The sequence below is a fragment of the Gorilla gorilla genome, chromosome X (assembly GCF_029281585.2).
Source record: "Gorilla gorilla gorilla isolate KB3781 chromosome X, NHGRI_mGorGor1-v2.1_pri, whole genome shotgun sequence".
NCBI classification, from domain to species: Eukaryota; Metazoa; Chordata; class Mammalia; order Primates; family Hominidae; genus Gorilla; species Gorilla gorilla.
This window is the reverse complement of record NC_073247.2, coordinates 57,954,936-57,977,856: the sequence shown is the minus strand read 5'-3', so window position 1 is coordinate 57,977,856 and position 22,921 is coordinate 57,954,936. Positions and strand designations below refer to the sequence as shown.

The 22,921-nt window shown below is 51.8% G+C and overlaps 2 protein-coding genes across 4 annotated transcripts in view; one reads left to right on the top strand and one right to left on the bottom strand.

Moving 5' to 3' along the window:
• SYN1 (synapsin I) overlaps positions 1–9,215 on the top strand; it is a 48,021-nt gene extending 38,806 nt beyond the window's left edge. Inside the window, exons 6-13 of one of the 2 annotated variants that reach the window (XM_004064076.4) lie at positions 3,613–3,675; positions 4,474–4,616; positions 4,708–4,782; positions 4,881–4,983; positions 5,840–5,986; positions 6,339–6,426; positions 6,524–7,112; positions 8,154–9,215. In XM_004064076.4, coding sequence (XP_004064124.1) covers positions 3,613–3,675; positions 4,474–4,616; positions 4,708–4,782; positions 4,881–4,983; positions 5,840–5,986; positions 6,339–6,426; positions 6,524–7,112; positions 8,154–8,181 — 1,236 coding nt within the window. In that variant the 3' untranslated portion in view covers positions 8,182–9,215. Of the gene's footprint in view, positions 1–3,612; positions 3,676–4,473; positions 4,617–4,707; positions 4,783–4,880; positions 4,984–5,839; positions 5,987–6,338; positions 6,427–6,523; positions 7,113–8,115 lie in introns of both variants that reach the window. The other variant, XM_004064075.4, reaches the window with a different exon arrangement.
• Positions 9,207–19,933, bottom strand: ARAF (A-Raf proto-oncogene, serine/threonine kinase). 2 transcript variants are annotated; one of them, XM_055375672.2, is made up of 16 exons: positions 19,793–19,933; positions 17,989–18,143; positions 17,722–17,825; positions 16,152–16,254; positions 15,917–16,071; positions 15,706–15,804; positions 14,278–14,434; positions 14,147–14,174; positions 13,927–14,072; positions 13,626–13,828; positions 12,164–12,340; positions 12,025–12,071; positions 11,401–11,519; positions 11,034–11,165; positions 10,046–10,180; positions 9,207–9,790 (listed from the first exon to the last, which is right to left on the bottom strand). In XM_055375672.2, exons 2-16 carry the CDS (start codon positions 18,082–18,084, stop codon positions 9,656–9,658), a joined length of 1,836 nt encoding a protein of 611 aa, XP_055231647.1. In that variant the 5' UTR covers positions 18,085–18,143; positions 19,793–19,933; the 3' UTR covers positions 9,207–9,655. The 2 variants fall into 2 exon arrangements, with proteins under 2 accessions (XP_055231647.1, XP_004064129.2); XM_004064081.4 differs by having other exon boundaries at positions 14,278–14,419; positions 19,793–19,932.
• Between the last annotated feature and the right edge of the window lie 2,988 nt (positions 19,934–22,921).

Sequence of the window (22,921 nt, the reverse complement as noted above, 5' to 3'; positions counted from 1 at the left end):
GAGTGCTTACTGCGTATCCAGCACTATTCTGGGTGGGAGGAATGTGAGGGATGAGAAATTGCCTAATGGGTACAATGTACACTATTTGGTTGATGGGGACACTAAAAGCCCAGACTTCACCACTATGTAATATATCCATGTCACAAAACTGCAGCTGTACCCTCTAAATCTATTTTTTTTTTTTTTGACAGAGTCTTGCTCTGTCACCCAGGCTGGAGTGCAGTGGCGCGATCTCAGCTCACTGCAACCTCCGCCTCCGGGGTTCAAGAGATTCTCCTGTCTCAGCCTCCTGAGTAGCTGGGATTACAGCCACACCACCACCATCCCCAGCTAATTTTTGTAGTTTTAGTAGAGACGGGAGTTTCACCATATTGGTCAGATCTCGAACTCCTGACCTCAGGTGATCCACCTGCCTCGACCTCCCAAAGTGTTGGGATTACAGGCGTGAGCCACCACACCCGGCCTTCTAAATCTTTTTTTTTTTTAGACAGAGTTTTGATCTTGTTTCCCAGGCTGGAGTGCAATGGCAAGATCTTGGCTCACTGCAACCTCCACCTCCTGGGTTCAAGCAATTCTCCTGCCTCACCCTCCTCAGTAGCTGGGGTTACAGGCACACGCCACCACGCCTGGCTAATTTTTGTATTTTTAGTAGAGACGGGGTTTCACCATGTTGGCCAGGCTGGTCTCAAACTCCTGACCTCGGGTGATCCGCCCACCTCAGCCTCCCAAAGTGCTGCAATTACATGCGTGAGCTACGGCACCCAGCCTAAATCTATTTTTTAAGAAAGCACTTGGCTGGGCATGGTGGCTCACACCTGTAATCCCAGCACTTTGGGAGGCTGAGGCAGGCAGATCGCTTGAGCTCAGGAGTTCAAGACCAGTCTGGGCAACATGGTGAAACCCTGTCTCTATTTAAAAAAAAAAAAAAAAAAGCACTGTTCTAAAGTCTTTTTACAGACATTATCTCATTTAGTCAATCCCAATTGCCTCTTTGTTCATTAATGTTAGTTAAGGAAGAGATGTTAAGCCAATAATAACGGTACCCAACACTTCTTGAGGATCGAGGCTTACTGTATGCTCGATACCATGTAGAGCATTTTTCCCAAAATAACTAACTTATTTCTCACAATATCCCTGTGAGTTAGATATAGCTCATGTTCTCATTATACAGATGAGGAAACTTAGACACAAAAGGGCTGAGTGACCTACCCAGGAATGAGAATGAAGAAATGGCTCTGTTGCGGGGTGGCGGGGGGAGGGGGGGGGACAAAAACAGGGAGGAAGGGAAGTAAACCAAAAAAATCTGTAGGAGCTGATTATGAAAGTGGGACAGTGAGAGTGAATGAGACGGGGCTGAGTAACCTGGTGCCTCTGAGGGAGAAGTGAGGGCAGGGGAAGTCCTGCCTTGGCCCCTCGCTGACTCTGGTTCTGACGCCAACTCTTTGAAACCTGAGTCAGCACAGAGTTTTGCCGACTGTTTACATGAGGAGTCGTGTGGATCCGGTTATTGTGCAGTTTTGAAATGGAGAGTGGGAGGGGTGTTCATGGAGGGGTGTGTGACCATCTGGGGAGCTGGATGGGTGTGGGGGCCCATGGGGGTCCAGAAGGCGTGTGCAAAGCGGACACCTGACAATGCCCACAGCATACCAGGTGCTTGGGCCTCATTGTGCTCTTTGTGCAGATGGGGAAACTGAGGCTCAGGGAGGGGTTGTGTCCTTCATGGCCTTAGGAAGAAGAAAGGCCAAAATTCAGACCTAGGGCTTTCCAGGAGCTCCCAGAGTCAGAGTTCAAAGCACTCTGCATGCACACATGTACGGGCACACACACATATACAGAGTGTTGTGTTCAGGCTCAAGTCCAGAGAAAACAAGGACAGTTAACGAAAAGAGGCACCTAGAAACCTCAGGGTTGTTGGGGGAGGTATGGGTGTGTACGCACAGCTCTCTGGTGTGTTGTGTGTCCATTCCTAAGAGTCGAGCATGTGCCTGTGTGTTTTGTGTGTTACTTCTGGGAGTTGTCTACCAGCCTCGGCAAAGCAGATCTGGGTTGCATATGTAACTGTGAGTGCATTATGCACTTCTGTGTGCTGTGCGCACACCTGGGTGGTACTGTATGCATCCGCCTCGGCATCGTTTCCCTGGCCCGCTGCCCAGAGATGCCCCAAACCCCCGTCCCAACATCGTGCCTCTCAGCCCACCTCATAATGACGCCAGTCATTTGGGAAATGAGGAAGGGGGGTGTGCAGAGGGAGGCCTTAAGGTCAATCGGTCACCCTGAGTCTGCGGGCTTCCTGTGCCTGTCGGGAACTGGGAACCACCACCGCCCCAGCAGCCCCTCCGGGAATGCCATCTCTCTACCTTGTCAGCGAGAGGGAGGGCCACCAGAGGGGCACTGTGCAGCTGTGCTGTGGGGGTGGGGGTGGAGGGAGCGGGGAGCCTAGGGCCATCCAACCTGGTTTCCTCTACCCCATCCAGGAGCGGGGGAGACTTGAGGTATCCCTCTCGCCTGAATGTGTGACTGTATGTGTGTTGGGGTGGGAGTGCCCAGGAATGTTTTCTGCAAACTGAGTTGTGGATGTCTCTGGTTGTGTGTAGCCTCTCTGTATTGTATATGTGGCAAGGCATGTTGTGTGTGTGTCTAGATATACTTTTTGTATGCCCAGGAATGTGGCGTGGGTCTCTTACGGGTCCCAGTGGTGATGTGAATACCTAGAAGTGCATACACCTCTGTGTGTTGTGTAGGGCCTTATTTGCTGTGCATTTGCCTAGGGGTGTTTTATGTGTGCCTGTGTGTTGAGTATGTGCCCGGTTCTGTGGAGTGTGCCTGTGGAGTTGTGTGTCTCTTGATTGGACGGGTAATCTTTTGTGTTGCGTGTGTTCCCCTGATGGTGATGTGGGTTTGGGTGAGGGGAGGGAAACTGGGTGTGTGCCCAAGTATTGATTGTGTGCCTAAGGGTGTCCAGTGTGTGCTGCCCTGGAGTGCTGGCTGCTGACCCACGCTATGGGCACCTGGCTGGCTGAATGAATGTGTGAGTGTCTGTGCTGCTCCAGAGCTCATGTGCTTTGAGCCTGTGTTGGCTGTCAGTCTCAATGTCACTGGCATCTCTGGGTTTGGCGATGTACATCTGAGTTCCAAGGGCTCATGCCTCTCAATAGTTTATGTGTGCAGGTGAGGCTTCCATACAAGGTTTGGCTGAGGGGTTCAGTCACTACATGCTCACCACAACTCCCCACCCACCCCCCACCCCCACACACACGCACTGGCACACACTTGCCTCACTATCATCCATCCACTGTAAAAACAAACTTTCTTTTTACTGGAACAGTCCCCCACGCTCATACCATGCCTCTGCCCGGGAAAGCAGGGGCGGGACGTCTGGAACTTGGTGGGGTGGAGTGAGGGACAGACAGACAGGGCTCTGGGTTCAATTCTGGGCCCGGAGGTGGAGACACTGTGTGACCCCCAGCTGCTGCCTGCCTGTCTCTGACCCGTGTGTCCTGGGAAGTGACTCATAATGCAGTTCCCACTGGCTGGGATCCCCTCAGTGCCGCCCCACCCCTGGAGGTCACCCTTTCTGCCCTGAGCATGTCTCCTCTGCCTTTTCCCCACCAGCTCAGCAGTACAACGTACCCCGTGGTTGTGAAGATGGGGCACGCACACTCTGGGATGGGCAAGGTGAGTCTCTGGCTGGGCTGTGCATAGGTAGATGTGTATTTGTGCAATGCACACCAGTCATTCTGTGTGATCGCGTGTCCTGGGGTGTCGTTATCTATCAGGTTGGTGCAAAAGTAATTGCGGGTTTTGCCAGTTCTTATGGTAAAAACCACAATTACTTTTGCACCAACCTAATAGATTTTTGTTTTCTCACATTCAGCTGACCTCATCGACCCCTTTTTCCTCCTGCATTCAGCCAATTTTGTGTGTCCTGTTATTTTGCTTGTCTCCAGCATCGTGTCTGTGTGTACATGCATGCCTGTGCCGAACACACATGATGTGGTGTGATCTTTTATGTTCCAAAGTCTTGGGGTCCTGTGTGCTTTACATCTATCTGATTTTGTCTCTGTGTACGTAGAAAGTAGACTTGTAATTTGTGTCCGAGTTTCTGTATCTTAGCATGTTGTGTGTACAATTGATTTTGTGTCTGGATGCCTATATTAGTATATTGTACATACACAGTTTTTTCACAGCTTTAGTGAGAGATAATTCACACACCCTACAACTCACCCATTTAAAGTAGACAATTCAATACATTTTGGTATGCTCAGTGTTCTACACACCCAACTTTGTGCCTGTGTGCTCACGTACAAAACAGGAGACCCATGATCGTGCCTGCTTGAGCGCCTTGGCATGTCCACCCAATTTTTGTGTACTTGCCTCACCTGTGTGTCATGTATACATGCTCCCCCAGGCACCCCCACTCCCCACAGCTGCCCTATCCTGACCAGGCCCTGATCCTTGCCCTCACGTCCACAGGTTAAGGTTGACAACCAGCATGACTTCCAGGACATCGCAAGTGTCGTGGCACTGACCAAGACGTATGCCACTGCCGAGCCCTTCATCGATGCCAAATATGACGTGCGTGTCCAGAAGATTGGGCAGAACTACAAGGCCTACATGTGAGTGGAGAGACCAAGGCCCTGGGAGGGGTCCCCTGCCTTGCCTCATGCAGCTGAGGCACCCCTGAGCTTCTGTCCCCTTGTCCCCCAGGAGGACGTCAGTGTCAGGGAACTGGAAGACCAATACTGGCTCTGCGATGCTGGAGCAGATTGCCATGTCTGACAGGTGGGCAGCCCGAACTCAGGGTGTGAGGGGAAGGGGGGGTGGGAGCACGGCAGCTCAGGTGAGAGACTGACAGGCTTCCCCACCCTTTGTCTTGGCAGATACAAGCTGTGGGTGGACACTTGCTCAGAGATTTTTGGGGGACTGGACATCTGCGCAGTGGAAGCGCTACATGGCAAGGACGGAAGGGATCACATCATTGAGGTATGAGCACCCAGGGGTAGGTGGGGTAGAGGGAGGAACAGGTGCCAGGCAGCAGCAGTGCAAACTGAAGCACTCCATGGCACAGAGGTCCTCAGCCAACAGCAATGTGCTTAGTACACTGTAAGGTGCCTGACAAACTTTCGAAGGGGCCATCCCTTGCAATGGCAGAACACTAGACTGAACTTGCACGTCCCTGGTGACTAGCAAAACCCTTATTAGATTGTTTAGTGCTCTGCGAATCGAGACATCTTGGTGAATGGCGAGGCACTTAGTAACCTTTAAAGTATTCTGCGAACTGGACCAACAGCAAAGCATTTTGGAAAGGACAAAGCACCTAGAAAACCGTGAAGCAGGGATCGGCAAACATTTTCTGTAAAGGAGCAGACGGTACATATTTTAGGCTTTGTAGGCCATGTAGCCTCTGCCGTAACTACTCAACTCTGCAAAAGCAGCCATAGACGATATGTTAAAAAAATAAGTGTGGCTGTGTTCCAATAAAACTTTGTTTATGGACATTGAAATTTAAATTTCATGCCATTTTCGCATGTTATAAAATCTTTCGATTTTTTTCAACTGTTACAGAATTTAAAGACCCATCCTTAGCTCTGGGTCATACAGAACCAGGTGGTCGGCCAGGTTGGGCCCATGGGCCCTAATTTGCTGAGCCCTGCTCTGACGCACCTTCTAAGCTGTAAGGTACCTTGGAACAGACAAGCCTTCCTCACCGTGCACAATCAGTGCCTCAGACACTGGGGCTCAGCGGCGGCCATGCCCTTGGCCAACTGAAAGCACGGTGTTACTGCTGCCTCAGGTGCGAGGCCTGCCTCTCCCCTCACGGATCCTTTCCTTCCCCCAGGTGGTGGGTTCCTCCATGCCGCTCATTGGTGACCACCAGGATGAAGACAAACAGCTCATCGTAGAGCTTGTGGTCAACAAGATGGCTCAGGCCCTGCCCCGGCAGCGACAGCGGGATGCCTCCCCTGGCAGGGGCTCCCATGGCCAGGTCAGGCCCCTGGCGCTGAGCTAGTGGCTTGAGCTAGTGTGGGGAGGCCAGCCCTGGGTCATGCTGTGCCATGAAGCTGATAATCTGTAGGCTCACAGCATCACCTTTGCACACATGTGGCTGCGATTGCCAATTGTTTAAAACATTGATAAGCAGCTGCTGCCCTGACTTCCCTGAGCACCTCCCTGCCCCGCCCCTGGGAACAGGTCCCCCACCCCACAACCCAGAGTACCCTCAGCTCAGCCACAAGTGGGGCACCACCCAGCGCACAGGGAACCTGTGTCATCACTGGCTGATGCTCCACTGGCTGGTAACTATTTTTAACCTCTCCTGCTCCATTCCTCTGCCGCAGACTCCGTCCCCAGGGGCCCTGCCCTTGGGCCGCCAGACCTCCCAGCAGCCCGCAGGGCCCCCGGCTCAGCAGCGACCCCCACCACAGGGTAAGCGAGAGGCTGGCGGTCGCAGTCCCCTCCCTCAGCCCGCCATCTCTTACCCGCTCACTCTCACGTGTGCTCTCTCTCTCCCTCTGTCCCCCAGGCGGCCCTCCACAGCCGGGTCCAGGCCCCCAGCGCCAGGGACCCCCATTGCAGCAGCGCCCGCCCCCGCAGGGCCAGCAGCACCTTTCAGGCCTTGGACCCCCAGCTGGCAGCCCCCTGCCCCAGCGCCTTCCAAGTCCCACCTCAGCGCCCCAGCAGCCCGCGTCCCAGGCCGCGCCGCCGACCCAGGGTCAAGGCCGCCAATCCCGGCCAGTGGCGGGAGGCCCCGGGGCGCCTCCAGCAGCCCGCCCGCCCGCCTCTCCGTCTCCCCAGCGCCAGGCGGGCCCCCCACAGGCTACCCGTCAGACATCCGTCTCTGGCCCGGCTCCGCCAAAGGCCTCTGGGGCCCCACCGGGCGGGCAGCAGCGCCAGGGCCCGCCCCAGAAACCCCCAGGCCCAGCCGGCCCCACACGCCAGGCCAGCCAGGCGGGTCCCGTGCCCCGCACTGGGCCACCCACCACGCAGCAGCCTCGGCCCAGCGGCCCGGGCCCCGCTGGACGTCCCAAACCACAGCTGGCCCAGAAACCCAGCCAGGACGTGCCGCCACCCGCCACCGCCGCTGCAGGGGGACCTCCGCACCCCCAGCTCAAGTAAGGGGACCCCTACAGCAGCCCTCGCCTTGCTGCTCACAAAGCGGGCCGCTGCCCCAGTAGAGCAGCCCTAGCTCCCTTGCTCCTCAGACCCAGGTCCTATGCAGGGGTCCCACGAACTCTCTCCAGCCTGAGCCAAGCCCTTCCCCCAAGCTTTCGCTCCTCCCGGCCCACCAGAGGCTCCGCACCCCCACCCCAGGAATTTGGTGCCAGAATCCCACAGAAACTGCACTCAGTTCGAATTCCTCCTCAAAGGCCCTGGGAAAGTTTCCTCCTCCAGGGCCTCCCAGGCACCTGGCTGACCCACCCTCTGCAACTTCCTGCCCAGCCCAGAGCCTTCCCTGCCAAACTGGCCCCCCCTCCTCCCAACCCATCCCTAAAACTCCTGGCCCGAGTCCTAGTCCTCTTATCATCTGGCTCTTCCCACTCCATCCTCATACTTTTCCTCCTCCTTCACATCCTTCTGGCCCATCTCAGTCTCCCCGCGAATCATCACCCATCTGCCTTTTCTGGTCCATTCCAACTCCCATCCCAGCTCAGACGTCCTCCCTGCCCCACCCAGCTGCTCTGCCTTAGGCTGACTTGCCCAACAGCCTGTCCTTGGTCCAAGCCCTTTCTATGCCCTCCTAGACACCTCACCCTTAGATTGGAAACCTCCCTGCTCATCTTCCCCTTTGTATCAAACTAGCCAAGAATTCACAGAGAAGGTTCTGCCCAGGACTCTTGCCACGAATCCCACACTTCACCCTGGATCCAAGTCCTCCCAGCCTGTCCCAGATCTCGCCTCCCTGGCCCAGGACTCCACCCACTCCACCTGAGTGCTCCTAGCCTTGAGAACCTGTTAGGGTCCAGGCCCATGGTGGCAGGTGGGGAGGTCACAGGCACAGCCCCAGGATCAGAGGGGCAGGGCTGGGGCTGGGCCTGGGGTAACATTGTGTTTCTCTCCCCTTCCTCCCCTTCCTCTTCCCCCTTCCTCCCACGCCTCCACCTTGTCTCTCTCTAGCAAATCCCAGTCTCTGACCAATGCCTTCAACCTTCCAGAGCCAGCCCCGCCCAGGCCCAGCCTTAGCCAGGACGAGGTGAAAGCTGAGACCATCCGCAGCCTGAGGAAGTCTTTCGCCAGCCTCTTCTCCGACTGATACCCCACTCTGAGAACCCCAAAATCCCTGGGCAACCCTTCTCTGGGCCCTGAATCCATTTCTCACTTTTGGAGTCTCCAAATCCCTTGAGAACCCATCTCCCGGTTCTCCAAGATTCCACCTCTCATTCCTCAAGATCCCCGAGTACCTTGAGAAACCTGACTCCTCCTGGCCCTAAATCCGGTTCTCACATGTGGAATCCCCAAGTCCTTTTAGAACCCCACTCGTGGTCACTTCAGGATCTACTTGTTTTAGAACCTCCACATTCCTGAAGACCTCCGCCCCTGGTTTCCCCAGAGGGCGTTTTCCTTCCTGGAAGTGCCCAAATACCAGGCAACCCATTGCAGAATCCCTTCCTGGAGCCCTGAAGTTCCTGGAAAACCCTATTTTTGGTCCCAAATCTCTCCAGCACACCTATTTCCCATCATAATTTTCCAAATCCTCAAGAAACCCCTACTGTTGAGCCCCTTCCCATGGATCTTCCATCCCTCTGAAGATCCACATCTTCAAATGCCACCCAACACCTAGCCCCACAAGGATTTCCCTTCACCAGCTCCCCTCAACCTCATTCAATACCTTGGGAGCTCCTCCCACTTCCAGGACCCCTCGGTTCCCCCAGGGACCCCCTCCCCAGTTTCCTGCCTCTGACAGCTGTCTTTAAATATGCAAACTCCACCCATCTTCCCAGAATCCTTTGCACACGGAAGGCCAGTGGTCTCCGCTTCCCCACCTTTGCTGTGATGTCTGTGTCTGTGACTGACGTGGCCTCCTTTTGTGCCGTGCTTGGCATATGTGGTCCTCGTTCATCGTGCCGCCTGTGGTGATGCGTGCAGTGACGCTGTTTATGTGGTCCGCACCTCCCCCTGACCTTCACTCCTTGCCTGGACTCACCCCACCCCTCAGCGGCTCTGAACCCCAAGAGAAGAGTCGGGAAACAAAATAAACAAGCAAAGGCCCAGCAGAATTCTGTGCTTCTTGGTGAAGAAAGAGAGGAGTCCTTGAATGGCGGGGGAGACACAAAAGGGACCCCCCAAAATCCACATGGGGTGCTGGGAACCCCAAAATCCAGTGGAAGGCACATCAGGCACAAATTCCAGAGAGGTTCTGAGTGGAATCCCTGCCACAAATCCCAGCCATTGGAGATGGAGGAGCTCCCAAAATTTAGAAGTATCCCCAAAGCCAAGAGGAAACCAAATGATGGAGGAGACAGGGGGCTCAGTCTTTGGCGGGGGTCCCCCAATTCCAGAAGAACTGGAAAAGCACATGGGGACCCCCTCATCTCCCAGGGTGGGGAATGGGGGATCCTGAGGCAGCATCAGGGCAGAAACGAACATTGATTGGCTGGTGGGCAAGGCTCCTTGGCGTGGAGGGCTGAGATTGGCTCCCTGGTGGCTTGGGCGGGGCCTAAGGCACAAGGCGGGCTGCGCTGAGTAGGCAGGCAGGCAACTCATCGGCCTGGGTGCGGTGCAAGGAGGGTTCCGAGGCACTCCGCTCAATCTTGGGGAGTGACCGTTGCAGCAGCTCAATTGTGGCCAGGATCTGAGGGCAGGTGGGGGTGAGGAGGGGTGTCCAGAGCCCTGTGGGCATCCCAACAGCCCCAGCCTCATGGCGAAACACACACACACACACACACACACACACACACACACACACACACACACACTATACCTCTGAGCTTACACACACACACACACACACACCTCTGAGCTTTCATATTCACATCTGCCTCCATCTCAGTCTTCCTCTATCCCAGAGTCACCCACCCAAGGTGTCCAGCCCCCCTACCCAGCCCACCTGGGGGAAGAGGGGCCGCTCCTCCCGCTGGAACTTGAGGCAGTCAGATAGCAGGCGCCGCATGGCCTTGGGGCAGTTGCTGGAGATTTTGCTGAGGTCCGGGGACAGATAGCCACGGCCCACCATAAAGATAATCTGGGGGCAGAGGGGGGCAGGAAAGGGGTGATCTGGGGTCAGGGGCTGGGAGGCCCAAGGAATTTTGTATTGAGGGACTTGGAAGGTTCATTTTTAGCGAGCTGGGGTACTGTCAGTATCAAGGCCCAGAGGATTCTCTGTCCTTGAGGACTTGGGAGGATTCTCTGCTTTCAGAACAGAGGGATTTAAATTTGGGGTTGTCAAGGATTGTAGGTATCTGGGGCTCAGAGGATTATAGGCCCACGGGTTTCCAGGAGGCTTAGGGACCTGGAAAGTACTGAGTCTCGGGAAAACATGGAGTTCTGGGTCTGGGGGAGCTTGTACTTCTGTGGGGGTCTGGGGCCTAGAGGGTTCTAGGTATCCCGGCCCTGGGGCCTGCTAGATACCCAAGGCCTAGGTGACTGTGGGTGTCCATGACTATTCCAGAAGCACAAAGGGGTTCTGTTTCTGGGGAGAAATGGGATGCTGGGAGAAATGAGATCTGGGCTTTGAGGATCTGGGGGATTTTGAGTACCCAGAGCAGATGACTATAGGCATCTAGGGATACAGAGGGCTTTGGGGTATTTGGGGGCCTCGGGGGATTCTAGGTATAGAGATTCGAGGCATTTTGGACTTCAAAGATTTTTGTCCCAGAGGGCTGTGGATGTGAGAAGAGGGAAGTTGGGGTAGGGGAGACCCAGAGAATTTATTGTAGGTGTCTGGAGCCCAAGGGATTCTGGGAGTCCTTATCCTAGAAAATTTTAGGTTTCTGGGGAAAGTGTGGCATTTATCAGTGCAAAGGAGGGGATGTGGGGTATGGATGCCTGAGGGGATCCCTCAGCCCAGGGAACTGTGGGTAAGGTGTGGGGCTCACCTGGTCACGGCAGCCAATGTGGCTGTAAGGCAGTGAGCCAGTCATAAGCTCGTAGAGCACAACCCCGTAGGCATAGACGTCTGACTGGAAGCTGTAGGGGTTCGGGTCCTGCATACGGATCACCTCAGCTGCCTACAACAGGCCAGACCGGGCAGGGGGACCACGGAGGTCAGCAAATGGCTGGTCCACAGTCCCAGATCCCACTGGCCACACAGGGTACAACTCAGAGCCACCCACACGAGGTGGGACATGAGGAGTCCAGACACCCACATCTGGCACAGGCATCCCCGTCCCCACTTGGCCCCACACACCCCAATCCCGGAGCCCACGTCCCCACGTGCCCCCCATCCAGCCTGGCCCAACTCACCATCCACAGCACAGATCCTGAGGGCTGCTCCAAGGGCTGGGCCCCGCTCCATCGAGTCTTCACTGTGGCCAAGCCAAAGTCACCGATCTTCACCGTGAGCCCCTCATGTAGGAAGATGTCCGCCAGGGTCAAGGACCACTACAGGGACTCCTAATAGCCATGCCTCTCACCCTGCCTGGGAGGTTCCCATTGGTGCCCCTATACCACTCATCCCTCTGATCCTGACCAGGAGCCCCTTAATATCACGCAAACTATCCACAACCTTGACGTGGGCAGGGAACGCCTGCTAATGTCCCCCACACTCAGCCTCGCTGTGACTCCTGAACAGGAAGCCCCTCGGAGGGCACCCGAACCCACTATGCCTCTGATGTTGACCATAATGCCCTCCACAACTGTCAGACATCAGACTCTAACCAGAGTCCCCAAGAACAGTACCTGAACCAGCCACACCTCTGACTTCTAAGAGACTGCCATTAAAGCCCCCTGGCTGGCCACAGCTCTGCCACCTGGCAAGGAGCTCTGGGACACATGCCCCTCCCTTGTAATTCCCAGAACCCCCACAAGAGGCATCCTTCTAAGCCCTTGACACCCCCACTCAACCCCAGCCCAGGGACAGATAGATACTGTTAGACTTGAGATCTCGGTGGATGATGTTCTTGGCATGGAGGTAGCTGTGGGGGTGGAGGCAGGTGGCGGATTGGCTGGGGGTTATCTCATTTCCCCCACCCTTTCCCCCCACCCCTCCCCAGGCTGGGAGGCTCACTCCATGCCCTGGGCAGTCTGCCGGGCCACGTCGATGAGCTGGACCATGTCGAAGCGTGTGTCGGCCACATGCAGGTGATGGTAGAGGCTGGAGCCCTCACACCACTGTGTGATGATGGCAAATCCCGGCCGGGTCATGAAGCCCATAAACAGCAAGATGTTGACATGTCGCGTCTTCCTGCAGGCAGGGAGGGCAGTGTCAGAGGTGGGGAGGAAAAATAGCAACTGTCACTTACCGAGCACCAGGAGTGGCACTGTTCTTTACCTTCCTCGGTCATTTATTTTCACCCTGTCTTTTGGGGCACTCAGGACCAAAGCATTGCCAGATTCCATGAATTTGTGAGATGTGTTTACTGGGCTATGATTCTCTGCTGTGGGCTTATATGCGGAGCTTCCCCATCCGAGTCTCCCAACAAAAGCAGGAGGGAGGAATTGCTGCCCCTCCCCCTCCCTGCCTACAGCAGCATTTCTAATCATTAACATCCCCCACCCCTCTGACTCTGACCATTACCTGGGTCTGTGACCATCTCACAGATGAGAAAGCAGAATGCCAACCTTCCTCACTGATGTATCAATATAATATGGATAGATGCAGGATTAAAACATTGGTGATATATGATGATTAGAGCCTGTTCAGCAGCATGAGAAGCTTAGAGGTAAAGAGCTTGGAGTCTGGACTCATGTTCAAATCTAGGCCTCACCAGGTACTCAAGGTACAACCTTGGGAAGGACATTTAACCTCTCTGGGCCTCATGTTCCTCAACTGTAAAACTGATCATTGCATTAGCTACCTTATTCTCTGTAACATAATTGTGCCCATCTGACACAGAGGAAAAGCCAATGCCAACATCCCCAGGGTTGGTAGACGCTATCCAGTACTACCTGTAGTATATAGGTATACAGTACTATGCTACATAGTAACTACAGCAGCAAAAAGGAGACACCTGGCTTTCTTAGCATGACTAGATGAATACTGTATTGATTGCATATTACAGCAATTATAATAATTAAGCAATGATTAGATTATGGTGATGATGATAATATTGTTTAAATCAAGGTATTAGAATTAATGAATAACAAGAACCAACACTATAAACAGAACATTACCATTGTAGCCCAAGCAGAGGGGAAGGAAAGATGGAAGCCTTCCTGGCAATGCAGTAACAAGAATGGTGGCCCACACACAGACCCAGTTCGCAGCAGGCAAATGAGAAGACCCACATTTTGGAGGCAGAACCATTCATTAATAACCCAAACACAAACAACTGCATGATCACAGGTCCTCTAAACATACTCATTTCCCAGAGGGGAAAGGGACGCCCTTCAGAGAGAAACAACTTCTGATGATGGTTTAACAACACAAACACAGGTGATGTCCAGGAAGCACTCCAAGCATGGCCTTTTCCCAGAGAGATGCCAAGGCCGGGCCTGCCACCCCCATCCACGCACACATGCCACCTCACCTGAGCACCTGCATCTCATTCTTGAAAGCCTGGGCCTGCTCAGCTGTGGGCTGGGACACCTTGAGCACCTTCACGGCCACATCGCCATGCCACCGCCCTCGAAACACGGTGCCAAACGAGCCCGTCCCGATCCTCTTCAGCAGCTGCACCTCACTGGGTGGTACCTCCCAGTAATAGCCTGAGTCCCGGTACCCCAGGTTCTTCTGTGGGCCAGATGGGTGGCATCTAAGAGGCCTGCCCACATCCCTCATCCCACATCACTCAGCCTTGGTGGCCCCAAAAGGATCCCCCTCAAGCATACCACTTTCTTCTTGTCATCGGCCAAGGACTTCCGCTCGCGCTGCTCTGCTGGTGACTTGGAATGTGGGGACTTCCTCCCCGAGGACACGCTGGCTGGGCTGGGGCTCCCCCGGGGGGTTCCATCACTACCTCCTCTACTACCGGCAGCTGCAGTTGCAGAGAGGATGTGAGTGGAGGTAAGTGGGGCGGCGGGGGTCAGGGTGCAGGCACAGGGGACTCACCATCAGTGCTGAAACTCTGGCCAGTGAGCTAGAAGAAGAGGGACAGGAGTCAAAAAGAGGGCATGGAGGCCAACAGGGATGGCTCTCCCCTCTGCCCTGTGGTCCCCGGCATTGTCCCCCACAGCACCAACCTGGATGAGGTTGGAGTCCATGGGGGCCGTGGTGCTGACCATATGGACGTTGGGAGTGGACGTGGAGCGGATGCGCTGTAGGGGGGCATTGGCTGGGGCAGGGAAGGGGAAGTGCTCCGGGTCACAGTGCTGGGTGCGGGGGCTGCCAGGGGAAAGGCTGTGAAATCACTGCCAGGAATCAGAGAACCGAGAAAGCCCCCCACCCCACCCCCAGCCATAAACATGCATTTAGCTCACACAGAGCGAATGTCCACTGGCAGTACTATTATTCATTGCTTCAAGAAACATTTATTGAGTGCCTGCTGTGTGCCAGATACCATTCTAGGTGGTGGAGATAAAACTGTAAAACAAAATAACAGTTCTTGCCCTGGTGGGGCTGAAATAAAAAACAAATATATAATATGCCTGATGGTGATAGGTGCAATAAAGAAAAATAGTAAAGCAAAATAAGGAGACACAAAGTGTTCCTAGAAAGTGTCAGGAAAGGTTTCTCTGAGGAGGAGGTGACAATGGAGTAAACGCCTAAAGGCAGAATAGCAGGCCACACAGATAGTGGGGAAAGGGGAATGTATCATATTTTATAATTACATATTATAATTACATGTACTCTTCAAATGTTATATAATACGTATCATCTATATAAAAATGGCAATGTTTTAAAATATACATATTACCATATTCTGTTATACATACATGTTATACATATGATATATGCTAAACATATTGTAAAGTTACAAAAATATGTTAATGTTCCCTTCACTATCCTGAAATGAAACTCAAAGGTAATTAATGCACATACACTCATAATTTAAAATAATACCCTAACTTTATTTTATGTATCATATAAACATGTATGTTCTACATTATATAAAATTATGTAATACAACATGATACAATAACATAAATATACCATAAAATATGCACATCATAAAATATATATTAGAGCAATAATATATTTTAATATAGCTATAGTTTTATATAATATTTAACATAAAAAAGCAATAAAAGGGAAGTAATTTATGATAAAATAATACGTATTTCAAAATGGAAAGGCTTGAGTATGATTATACTAGAATTAGCAAAGTAGTTAGATGCTTATAAATATATTTATAATTAATAATAAAAAAATTGATTATTTACACTGTACCAGATCCTGTTCTAGGCACTGAACATGTCTTAACTCATTTAAGCCTCACCAGAACCTTATATGGTAGAAAGTATCATCATCCCCTCTTTACAGATGAGAAAACTGAGGCCCAGAGAAATGAGGTGACTTGCCCAAGGTCCCAGTTTCATGCCCTTACTCACACTTGTAGGTGCTCAATAAATGTTTGTCAAGTAAACAAATGAATAAAGTATGGCTCGTGGTCTACAAGAGCCCCAAGATCTTTTTCTCCCCCAGCAGCTCTTCAGCTAAGGCATCCCTACCTGGGACCCTGGGGGGTTAGCAACTCATTCAGGGGGCGGTTCGAGGGAGCCTCATGCTGTCTGGAGCCTCCGGACAAATCCTGGACACTGTGGTAGAACCTTGAGGGCATGAAGGGTATAAAGCAAGGGGACACGGGTCAGCTGTCTGTAAGGGCCTTGTGGCTGGGCCTCTGTGCTCCCCATCCCCCCACCCACCCCAGGCTGGGCTCACTGTTGGCGGTTGGTACTCATGTCAACACAGACTGTGGGGACCTTGGAGGAACAATGCTGGTGGAACTTGTAGCCACAGGTTTGGCAACGGAAGCCATGGAACAGAAACTTAAGGCAGAAGTCACAGAACGCCAGGCTGAAGAAGGTCTTCCGTACCTGATGCCACAGGGAAGTTTGAGACCTGGTCAAGGACACCCCCCACCATGGTCCACCCCCACCGTCCACCCTGCACTCACAAAATTGTGCATGGTCAGCGGGACATCTTCAAGGACCTCGACAATGAGCTCCTCGCCATCCAGGGGAGCAATGGCTGTGTCCCAGGCAGTGACCGTCTTTCGTCTGCAGGGGGCATGGAAAGGAATGAGTGGGAGGTTGGGCAGGGGCCATGGGGAGGCAGGGAACCCCCACAAGTCCCTCCAAGCCTGCTACCCACAGGGTCATGTCTGGCATGTTTAATTCTCATCACAGCAACTCTAGAAATTAGTCACTATCCTTGCCCCAACTTTACAGATGGGGAAACAGGCTCAGAGAGATAAAGTGACTGGCCCTGGGCCACAAGGGTAATGAGAGGCAGGACGGTGTGAAGAGTCCATGCTCTGAAACGGAAGGGGAGAAGCAAATGAAACTAAACAACTACATCTTAGAAGTGCTAAGCCAGCCCCTGAAAAGGGGGCTGAGGAGGCACTGAAACAACAAATAAAGTGCAGTGTGTGAACTGCATCATAAATTAAGGAGCCCCACGAGAGAGGAATAAATAAAGTCAGCAAGACCCAACTCAGCAGACAGAGAATGGGGAAAATGAGGAAGAAGAGAGCTGATGAAGTCATGACATCGTGAAAGGACAAAATAGATGAAATCTGGGCAGAAGTGATGGACCAGGGTGAGGACTTGGGGGCCAGGGGAGAATGAGTTGCTGACCTTACAGGCCAATAAACCAGTGAAGTAACAAAACAAAAGATGGATGAACTCATAGATTACTTGAACTACAGTAGTCCTCCCTTATCTGTGGTTTCACTCTCCATGGTTTCAGTTACCTGTGGTCAACTGGGTGGGAAAGTATTAAATTGAAAATTGCAGAAATAAACAATTCATAAGTTTTAAATTACGTGCATTCTGAGTAGCGTGATGAAATCCTGCACCATCCCACCCAGGATGTGAATCATCTCTTTATCTAGCAGATCCACACTGTCTACGCTACCGCCCATCACTTAGTAGCCTGCTCAGTTATCAAACAACTGACTCAATATCATAGCGGCTGTCTTCAAGTGACCGCCATTTTACTTAATAATGGCCCAAAAGCACAAGAGTAGTGTTGGTGGCAATTCGGACATGCCAAAGAGAAGCTGTAAAGTGCTTCCTTTAAGCAAAAAGGTATAAGTTCTTGACTTAAAAGAAAATCATATGCTGAGGTTGCTGAGATCTACTGTAAGAAAGAATCTTCCATCTTTGGAATTGTGAAGAAGGAAAAATAAATTCATGCTAGTTTTGATGTCATACCTCAAACTGCAAAAGTGATGGCCGGAGTGCATGATACGTGCTTAGTTAAGACGGAAAAGGCATTACATTTATGGGTAGAAGACAAGAATAGAAACATGTTCCGACTGATAGCAATTGGGTTCGGTACTATCTATGGTTTCAAGCATCCACTGGGGGTCTTGGAACATGTACCCTGCAGATAAGGCGGGACTAAAGACTAAGGGAAGACTAATGGAAGACTCTGTGATAAAGTACAGAAGGAATCAAATGACTGAGGAGGGGATGGGAGGTGGGACACCCAGTGGGTGGCCGTGGGGCTGCCACACTCACCCCTTGATGAGTCGGTAGACCACACAGCAGTCCTGATTTAGACCCCGCACCTTCAGGGCCTTGTCTAGAGAGTCGTAGACACTCATGCCATCCCGGACAGTCACCTGTGTGTATGTGCAGATGTAGGGGTCCTCAATGCCCAACAGAAGCCGCAGCTGATGTTCCCATCCTTCTGCAAAGGCCTCCCCCAACCGTTGTCACCCTTTTGATCCCAGAGTTACAACTGGGTCCATCCACAGCCCCTGCCATTTCGCTTCCATGACTCACCACCGTGCGTTGCTTGTTGGGCAGGTATACTTTGACGGTGCCCACTGCCCGGGATGGCTCGGCCCCATTGGCAGGGGGGCCCCGTGGTGGCTCCATGGAGCCTTAGATTTTGTCAAGATGGGCTGAGGTGGGGCTGGGCAGGTGCCATGGGGCTCCTACAAGAAGGCAGACAGAAGAATTCAGAGGTCCAATAATGATAGTCTAGAAGCAAAGTGGCAGGGGACAAAATAAAATTCAAAGTCCAGGCTCCTGTCGCCCCCTGCAGCCTAATTTTCACACGACAGTCCAAGAGATCCTGCTCACATCTGAAGTCCTTCCAGTTCCTTCTCTGCTCAGACCCTCCTGTTGCTTGTCTCACTCTTGAGTGCCAAGGTCTCAGCTTCACTGCACAGGGTTGCGGGGGAGAGAACAGGGAAGGGGGACAGAGCATACTGTCTTGGAGGGTACAGGAGCACACAAGACTCTGTGCTGGGGACCAATGGGGAAGTCAGTACACACTGCACTGAGCTGTCAGGTACATAAGAAGCACGAACAGAATGTCCTGGTTTTGTTTTGTTTTTTTTTGTTTTTTTGACGGAGTTTCGCTCTTGTTGCCCAGGCTGGAGTGCAATGGCATGGTCTCAGCTCACTGCAACCTCCACCTCCCAAGTTGAAGCCATTCTCCCGCCTCAGCCTCCTGAGTAGCAGGAACTACAGGCGTGTGCCACCACGCCCGGCTAATTTTTTGTATTTTTAGTAGAGACGGGGTTTCACCATGTTGGCCAGGCTGGTCTCCAACTCCTGACCTCAGGTGATCCACCCGCCTCAGCCTCCCAAAGTGTCCTGGTTTTTTAACAGAGAACGGGGGAAATGCCAGATACTGTGGTGAGGGAGGAGTCGCAGGCAGGGTGATGGGAAAGAGAGGATTATCAGATACTGTCCTTAGTTTGGGGAAGATGGAGTTTGCACCAAACATGTCCTTAAAGGGCACTGTGGACATCCCTAAGCCCTGGGGTGTAATGTTGATGTTAGGACCACAGACACCGTTGTTAGGTGGCTAATGGAAGTCCCAAGCCTCTATGATGAGGAATTCATGGGGGGGGGGGGTCACTACATACTATGCGGAAGAGAGATGTAACAGGCGTCACTAGGGACTGTAATGGGGAGAAGGGTGGAAATGGAAATGACCAGACATTGAGCCGAACTGGGGAGGTAACGGTGGACCACCAGACATTGTCATAGCAAAAGGAGAAGGAAGGTATGGTGTTGCGGGGAGAAAAATGGAGGTAAAGAGGGAGTTCCAAAATTCTCCTTGACAACCTGTGAGGGGTCACAGGCATATTACTGGTCTAAACTGAATGAGGGATCACGGAAGGCGGTTACAGAGGCGAGAATCCTGACATTCTCCCGGCGGGAGCGGTCAGACACTGATCCAGAATAAGGAAACCGGGGAATGAACCGCGTTTCCACACACTCCCCGCAGTTGGTTAGGAAAGGTCATTGGACACCTTAGCGGGGGTTAAGACGGAATCCCGGCACCACTCGGTCGGGTCCAGCCTACCAAAGGGCTTCCGGCTCTGCGCAGGCGCACCACCACTAGCAGCGGGCGAAACCATCACCCGCAGCCTTGCCCGCCTATTCCTGTTACCCACCCCACCCCCGCTGTCGACGATGGTCTCGCCCCGGGTCAAACCACTCCTCCGGTTCCGGGCAGGGAACGCCGGGGCCCAGGCGCAGCCATCCTGGAGCTGAGCTTTCGGTCCGGGCTCCCTGCCCGTGCCCGGCAGCCGCTCCAGAAACCGAGCCCTCCCGGGCCCGCCCTCACCTGTCACGCCGCTACAGCTGCCACCGCCTCCATCTTGGGCCTCTCTTCTTGTTTCCTCACAGAGTCCACCTCCGTCGCCTCTCGGACTCTCGTTATTGGCTCTGCGGGACTCAGCCTTCCACCCTTATTGGATCAGGGTCACGTCTGTCAAGGCAAGACCAACGGAATGTGAGTCGTGTTCCGGATTAGGAGGGGCCGCCTGAAACGTCAAGATCTGGGGCAAGCGCACGTCCTGACTCGCGCAGGCGCAGTTGAGGCAAGACCTGCGTACCTAGGGCTTTAACCCCAACAGTGGCATAGACGTATAAAGCAGAACACAGGTCATTTGGGGCTGACCTTAGGGCTTTGGCATCTGGGCGGAGAAATCCTTAAGTACCCTTTTTGGGCCAGTACCCTAAGCACCCTTTTATGATTTTCCCGTGTCTCAGTTTTACCATCTTTGAAATGGGTTGGAGTCAGAACAAATGATCGGCGATGTTCACCAGCTCTAGGAGACTGTAGTTCATAGCCTTTGAGGACAGCGGGTCTCTGGTGTGGCGGGGGCTGGGGGACTGGGCCTAGGAGGGGCGGCCTGCTGTCTGGGAGGCTTCCTTTAGGAATGGGGTTGATTAGGACTATGAAAAACTAGTCACAGGTGGCCAGGTGAAGAGGGAAGTGCGGACCTGGACGGGAGCACGATGCCAGTCAATGTGTGGAGGTATTGTGGGGTAAACACAAATTTTTAAAGATCGAATTTTCCCTGGCGTCAAAAGAGAAAGACGTCTCTTTTAGAGCATTTCCTTTAGAAAACTTGTAACTGTAAAATTTTCTCTGTCCCTTTGAGATGTATGTAAGTCCTTTAAAAAGCTAAATCTCTTGCCAGTTTTACATCCTCGGAATGTTTTTCTTAAGAGCCTTGTAGCCATCTCTTTGAAATGTAAACATCAATGAAAATAGCACCCCTGTCTTTCCCTGTCTTCGTGGGAATTTGATCTGCGTGCCTGGCTTCAAGTTATTACCTGCTTGTCATAGAGATATGAGTTTTCGTTTTCCTTTGGATAAAGGCAATTAACTAACACAGATAGCCACCCTAATTACCAGGTGAATTTGGGATGAAGTATGTGTACCAAATGGTGCCGTCAAGTTTCTTGAGCACAAGTTATTGTTTGAGAATATGTTTGTAATGGGCTGTATCTGCCTGCTACATAAACGGATGAGATTTCTTTCTGTCTTTGAAACCTCTTTAGCAGATTGTTTGTGATGTGCATCACAGTCTGGTGTAATGCTTATTCAGTTATAAAACTTTCCATTCCTGCCGGGTGCAGTGACTGATGCCTGTAATCCCAGCACTTTGGGAGGCCAAGGCGGGCGGATCACTTGAGGCCAGGAGTTCGAGACCAGCCTGGCCAACATGGCGAAACCCCGTCTTTACTAAAAATGCAAAAAAAAAAAAAAAAAAGTCAGTTGGGCGCGGTGGTGCGCGCCTGTAATCCCAGCTACCTAGAATGCTGAGGCAGGAGAATCACTTGAACCCAGGAGACAGAGATTGCAGTGAGCCGAGATCACGCCACTTGCCACTTGCACTCCAGTCTGGGTGACAGAGTGACCCTGTCTCAATAAAACAAAAAACAAAAAAAAACTTTTCATTCTTGTCTACTTTGTGGAGAGGATTCATTGGGTTGGCACGAGATTCTCTTTTTAATTATTTCCCCAACACCATGAATGGCCTGTTGTGTTTCAAGTGACTGCATTCTCCTGTTTGGAGATTTAACATCCTTTGGCAATGTAATGGGAAAGATCAGAGGAAGGTCATAGGTGAGGGGGGGCCTCAACATATTTCAATCTGTATTTATCACATGGCTTTCTCTGTCTATAAGAAGGAAGACAGAAGTTCTGCCTACTGGCCTCCCATATAATTTCCATTTCCCAACTCCCCTTTTCTTTTCTTTTCTTTCTTTCTTTTTTTTTTTTTTTTTTTTTTGAGACAGAGCCTTGCTCTGTCACCCAGGCTGGAGTACAGTGGCAAGATCTTGGCTCACTGCAACCTCCGCCTCCTGGGTTCAAGTGATTCTCCTGCCTCAGCCTCCTGAGTAGCTGGGACTACAGGCGCCCACGACCATGCCCGGCTAATTTTTATATTTTTAGTAGAGACGGGATTTCACTATGTTGGCCAGGCTGCTCTGAAACTCCTGACCTCCAGTGATCTGCCCACCTCGGCCTCCCAAAGTGCTGGGATTACAGGCTTGAGCCACCACACCTGGCCCCAACTCCACTTTTCTATTCGGATCTTCACCATTTAATGGCTAAAAAAAATTTTTTTTTTTTTTTTTTAGAGACAGGATCTCACTATGTTGCCCAGGCTGGTGTCGAGCTCCTGGCCTCGTTCTCCCAACACTCTAGGATTACAGGCATGAGCCACCATGCCCAACTCCAATGGCTAAAATTAAAAAGACTGACAATACTATGTATTGATGATAATGTAGACCAATTGGAACTTTCATACATTGCTATTGGGAGTGTAAAGTGGCACAAGCACTTTAGAAACAGTTTGGCAGTTTCATATAAAATTAAACATAGACCTGCCATGCAATCAATCCAGCAATCTCACTCCTAGGTATTTACTCTAGAGAAATGAAAACACATGTCCAATGGTGTGCTGGTAAATGTTTAACAACCAACGCTCCAGGAAGAAAATAGCTCTAATTTGTACTGTCCCCATGGCTTATTTCAGGCTACCAATATGACAGTCGCTGAACCAGATTTAAAAGAGATGCACAAAATCCGCTCTCGTGAGCCAGCTACAACATGCTACTATTACAATATGTCTGCACAAAAACTTGTATGCAAATGTTCAGATTAGCTTTTTCTTAATAGCAAAAAACTGGAAACAGCCCAGGTGTCCAGAAACAGAACTGACAAAAAAATACAACAATGGGATTATAGAATACTACTCAGCAATGAAAGGGAACAAATTACTGACATATAGGAAGAGCATAGATGAATCTCGTAGACATGGGGCAAAATGAAAAAAGCCAGACACAAAAGAGAAATACTGTATTCCACCCATATGAAATCTAAACCAGGCAAAACTAATCTATAGTGAAGGAAATCACATTAGATGTTGTTTTGAGGGAGAATGACTGGGAAGTG

Bases quoted from the DNA above. Each gene is read 5' to 3' on its own strand.
- ARAF (XM_055375672.2), bottom strand. From the start codon at position 18,084: ATGGAGCCACCACGGGGCCCCCCTGCCAATGGGGCCGAGCCATCCCGG. The intron at 14,435-15,705 runs GTAGGGATGCCT...GTGATTTCACAG, and splicing joins CTAACCCCCCAGGGTCCCAG to CCTTTCCCCTGGCAGCCCCC. The intron at 12,072-12,163 runs GTGAGCCTCCCA...CCACCCCCACAG, and splicing joins CAGACTGCCCAGGGCATGGA to CTACCTCCATGCCAAGAACA.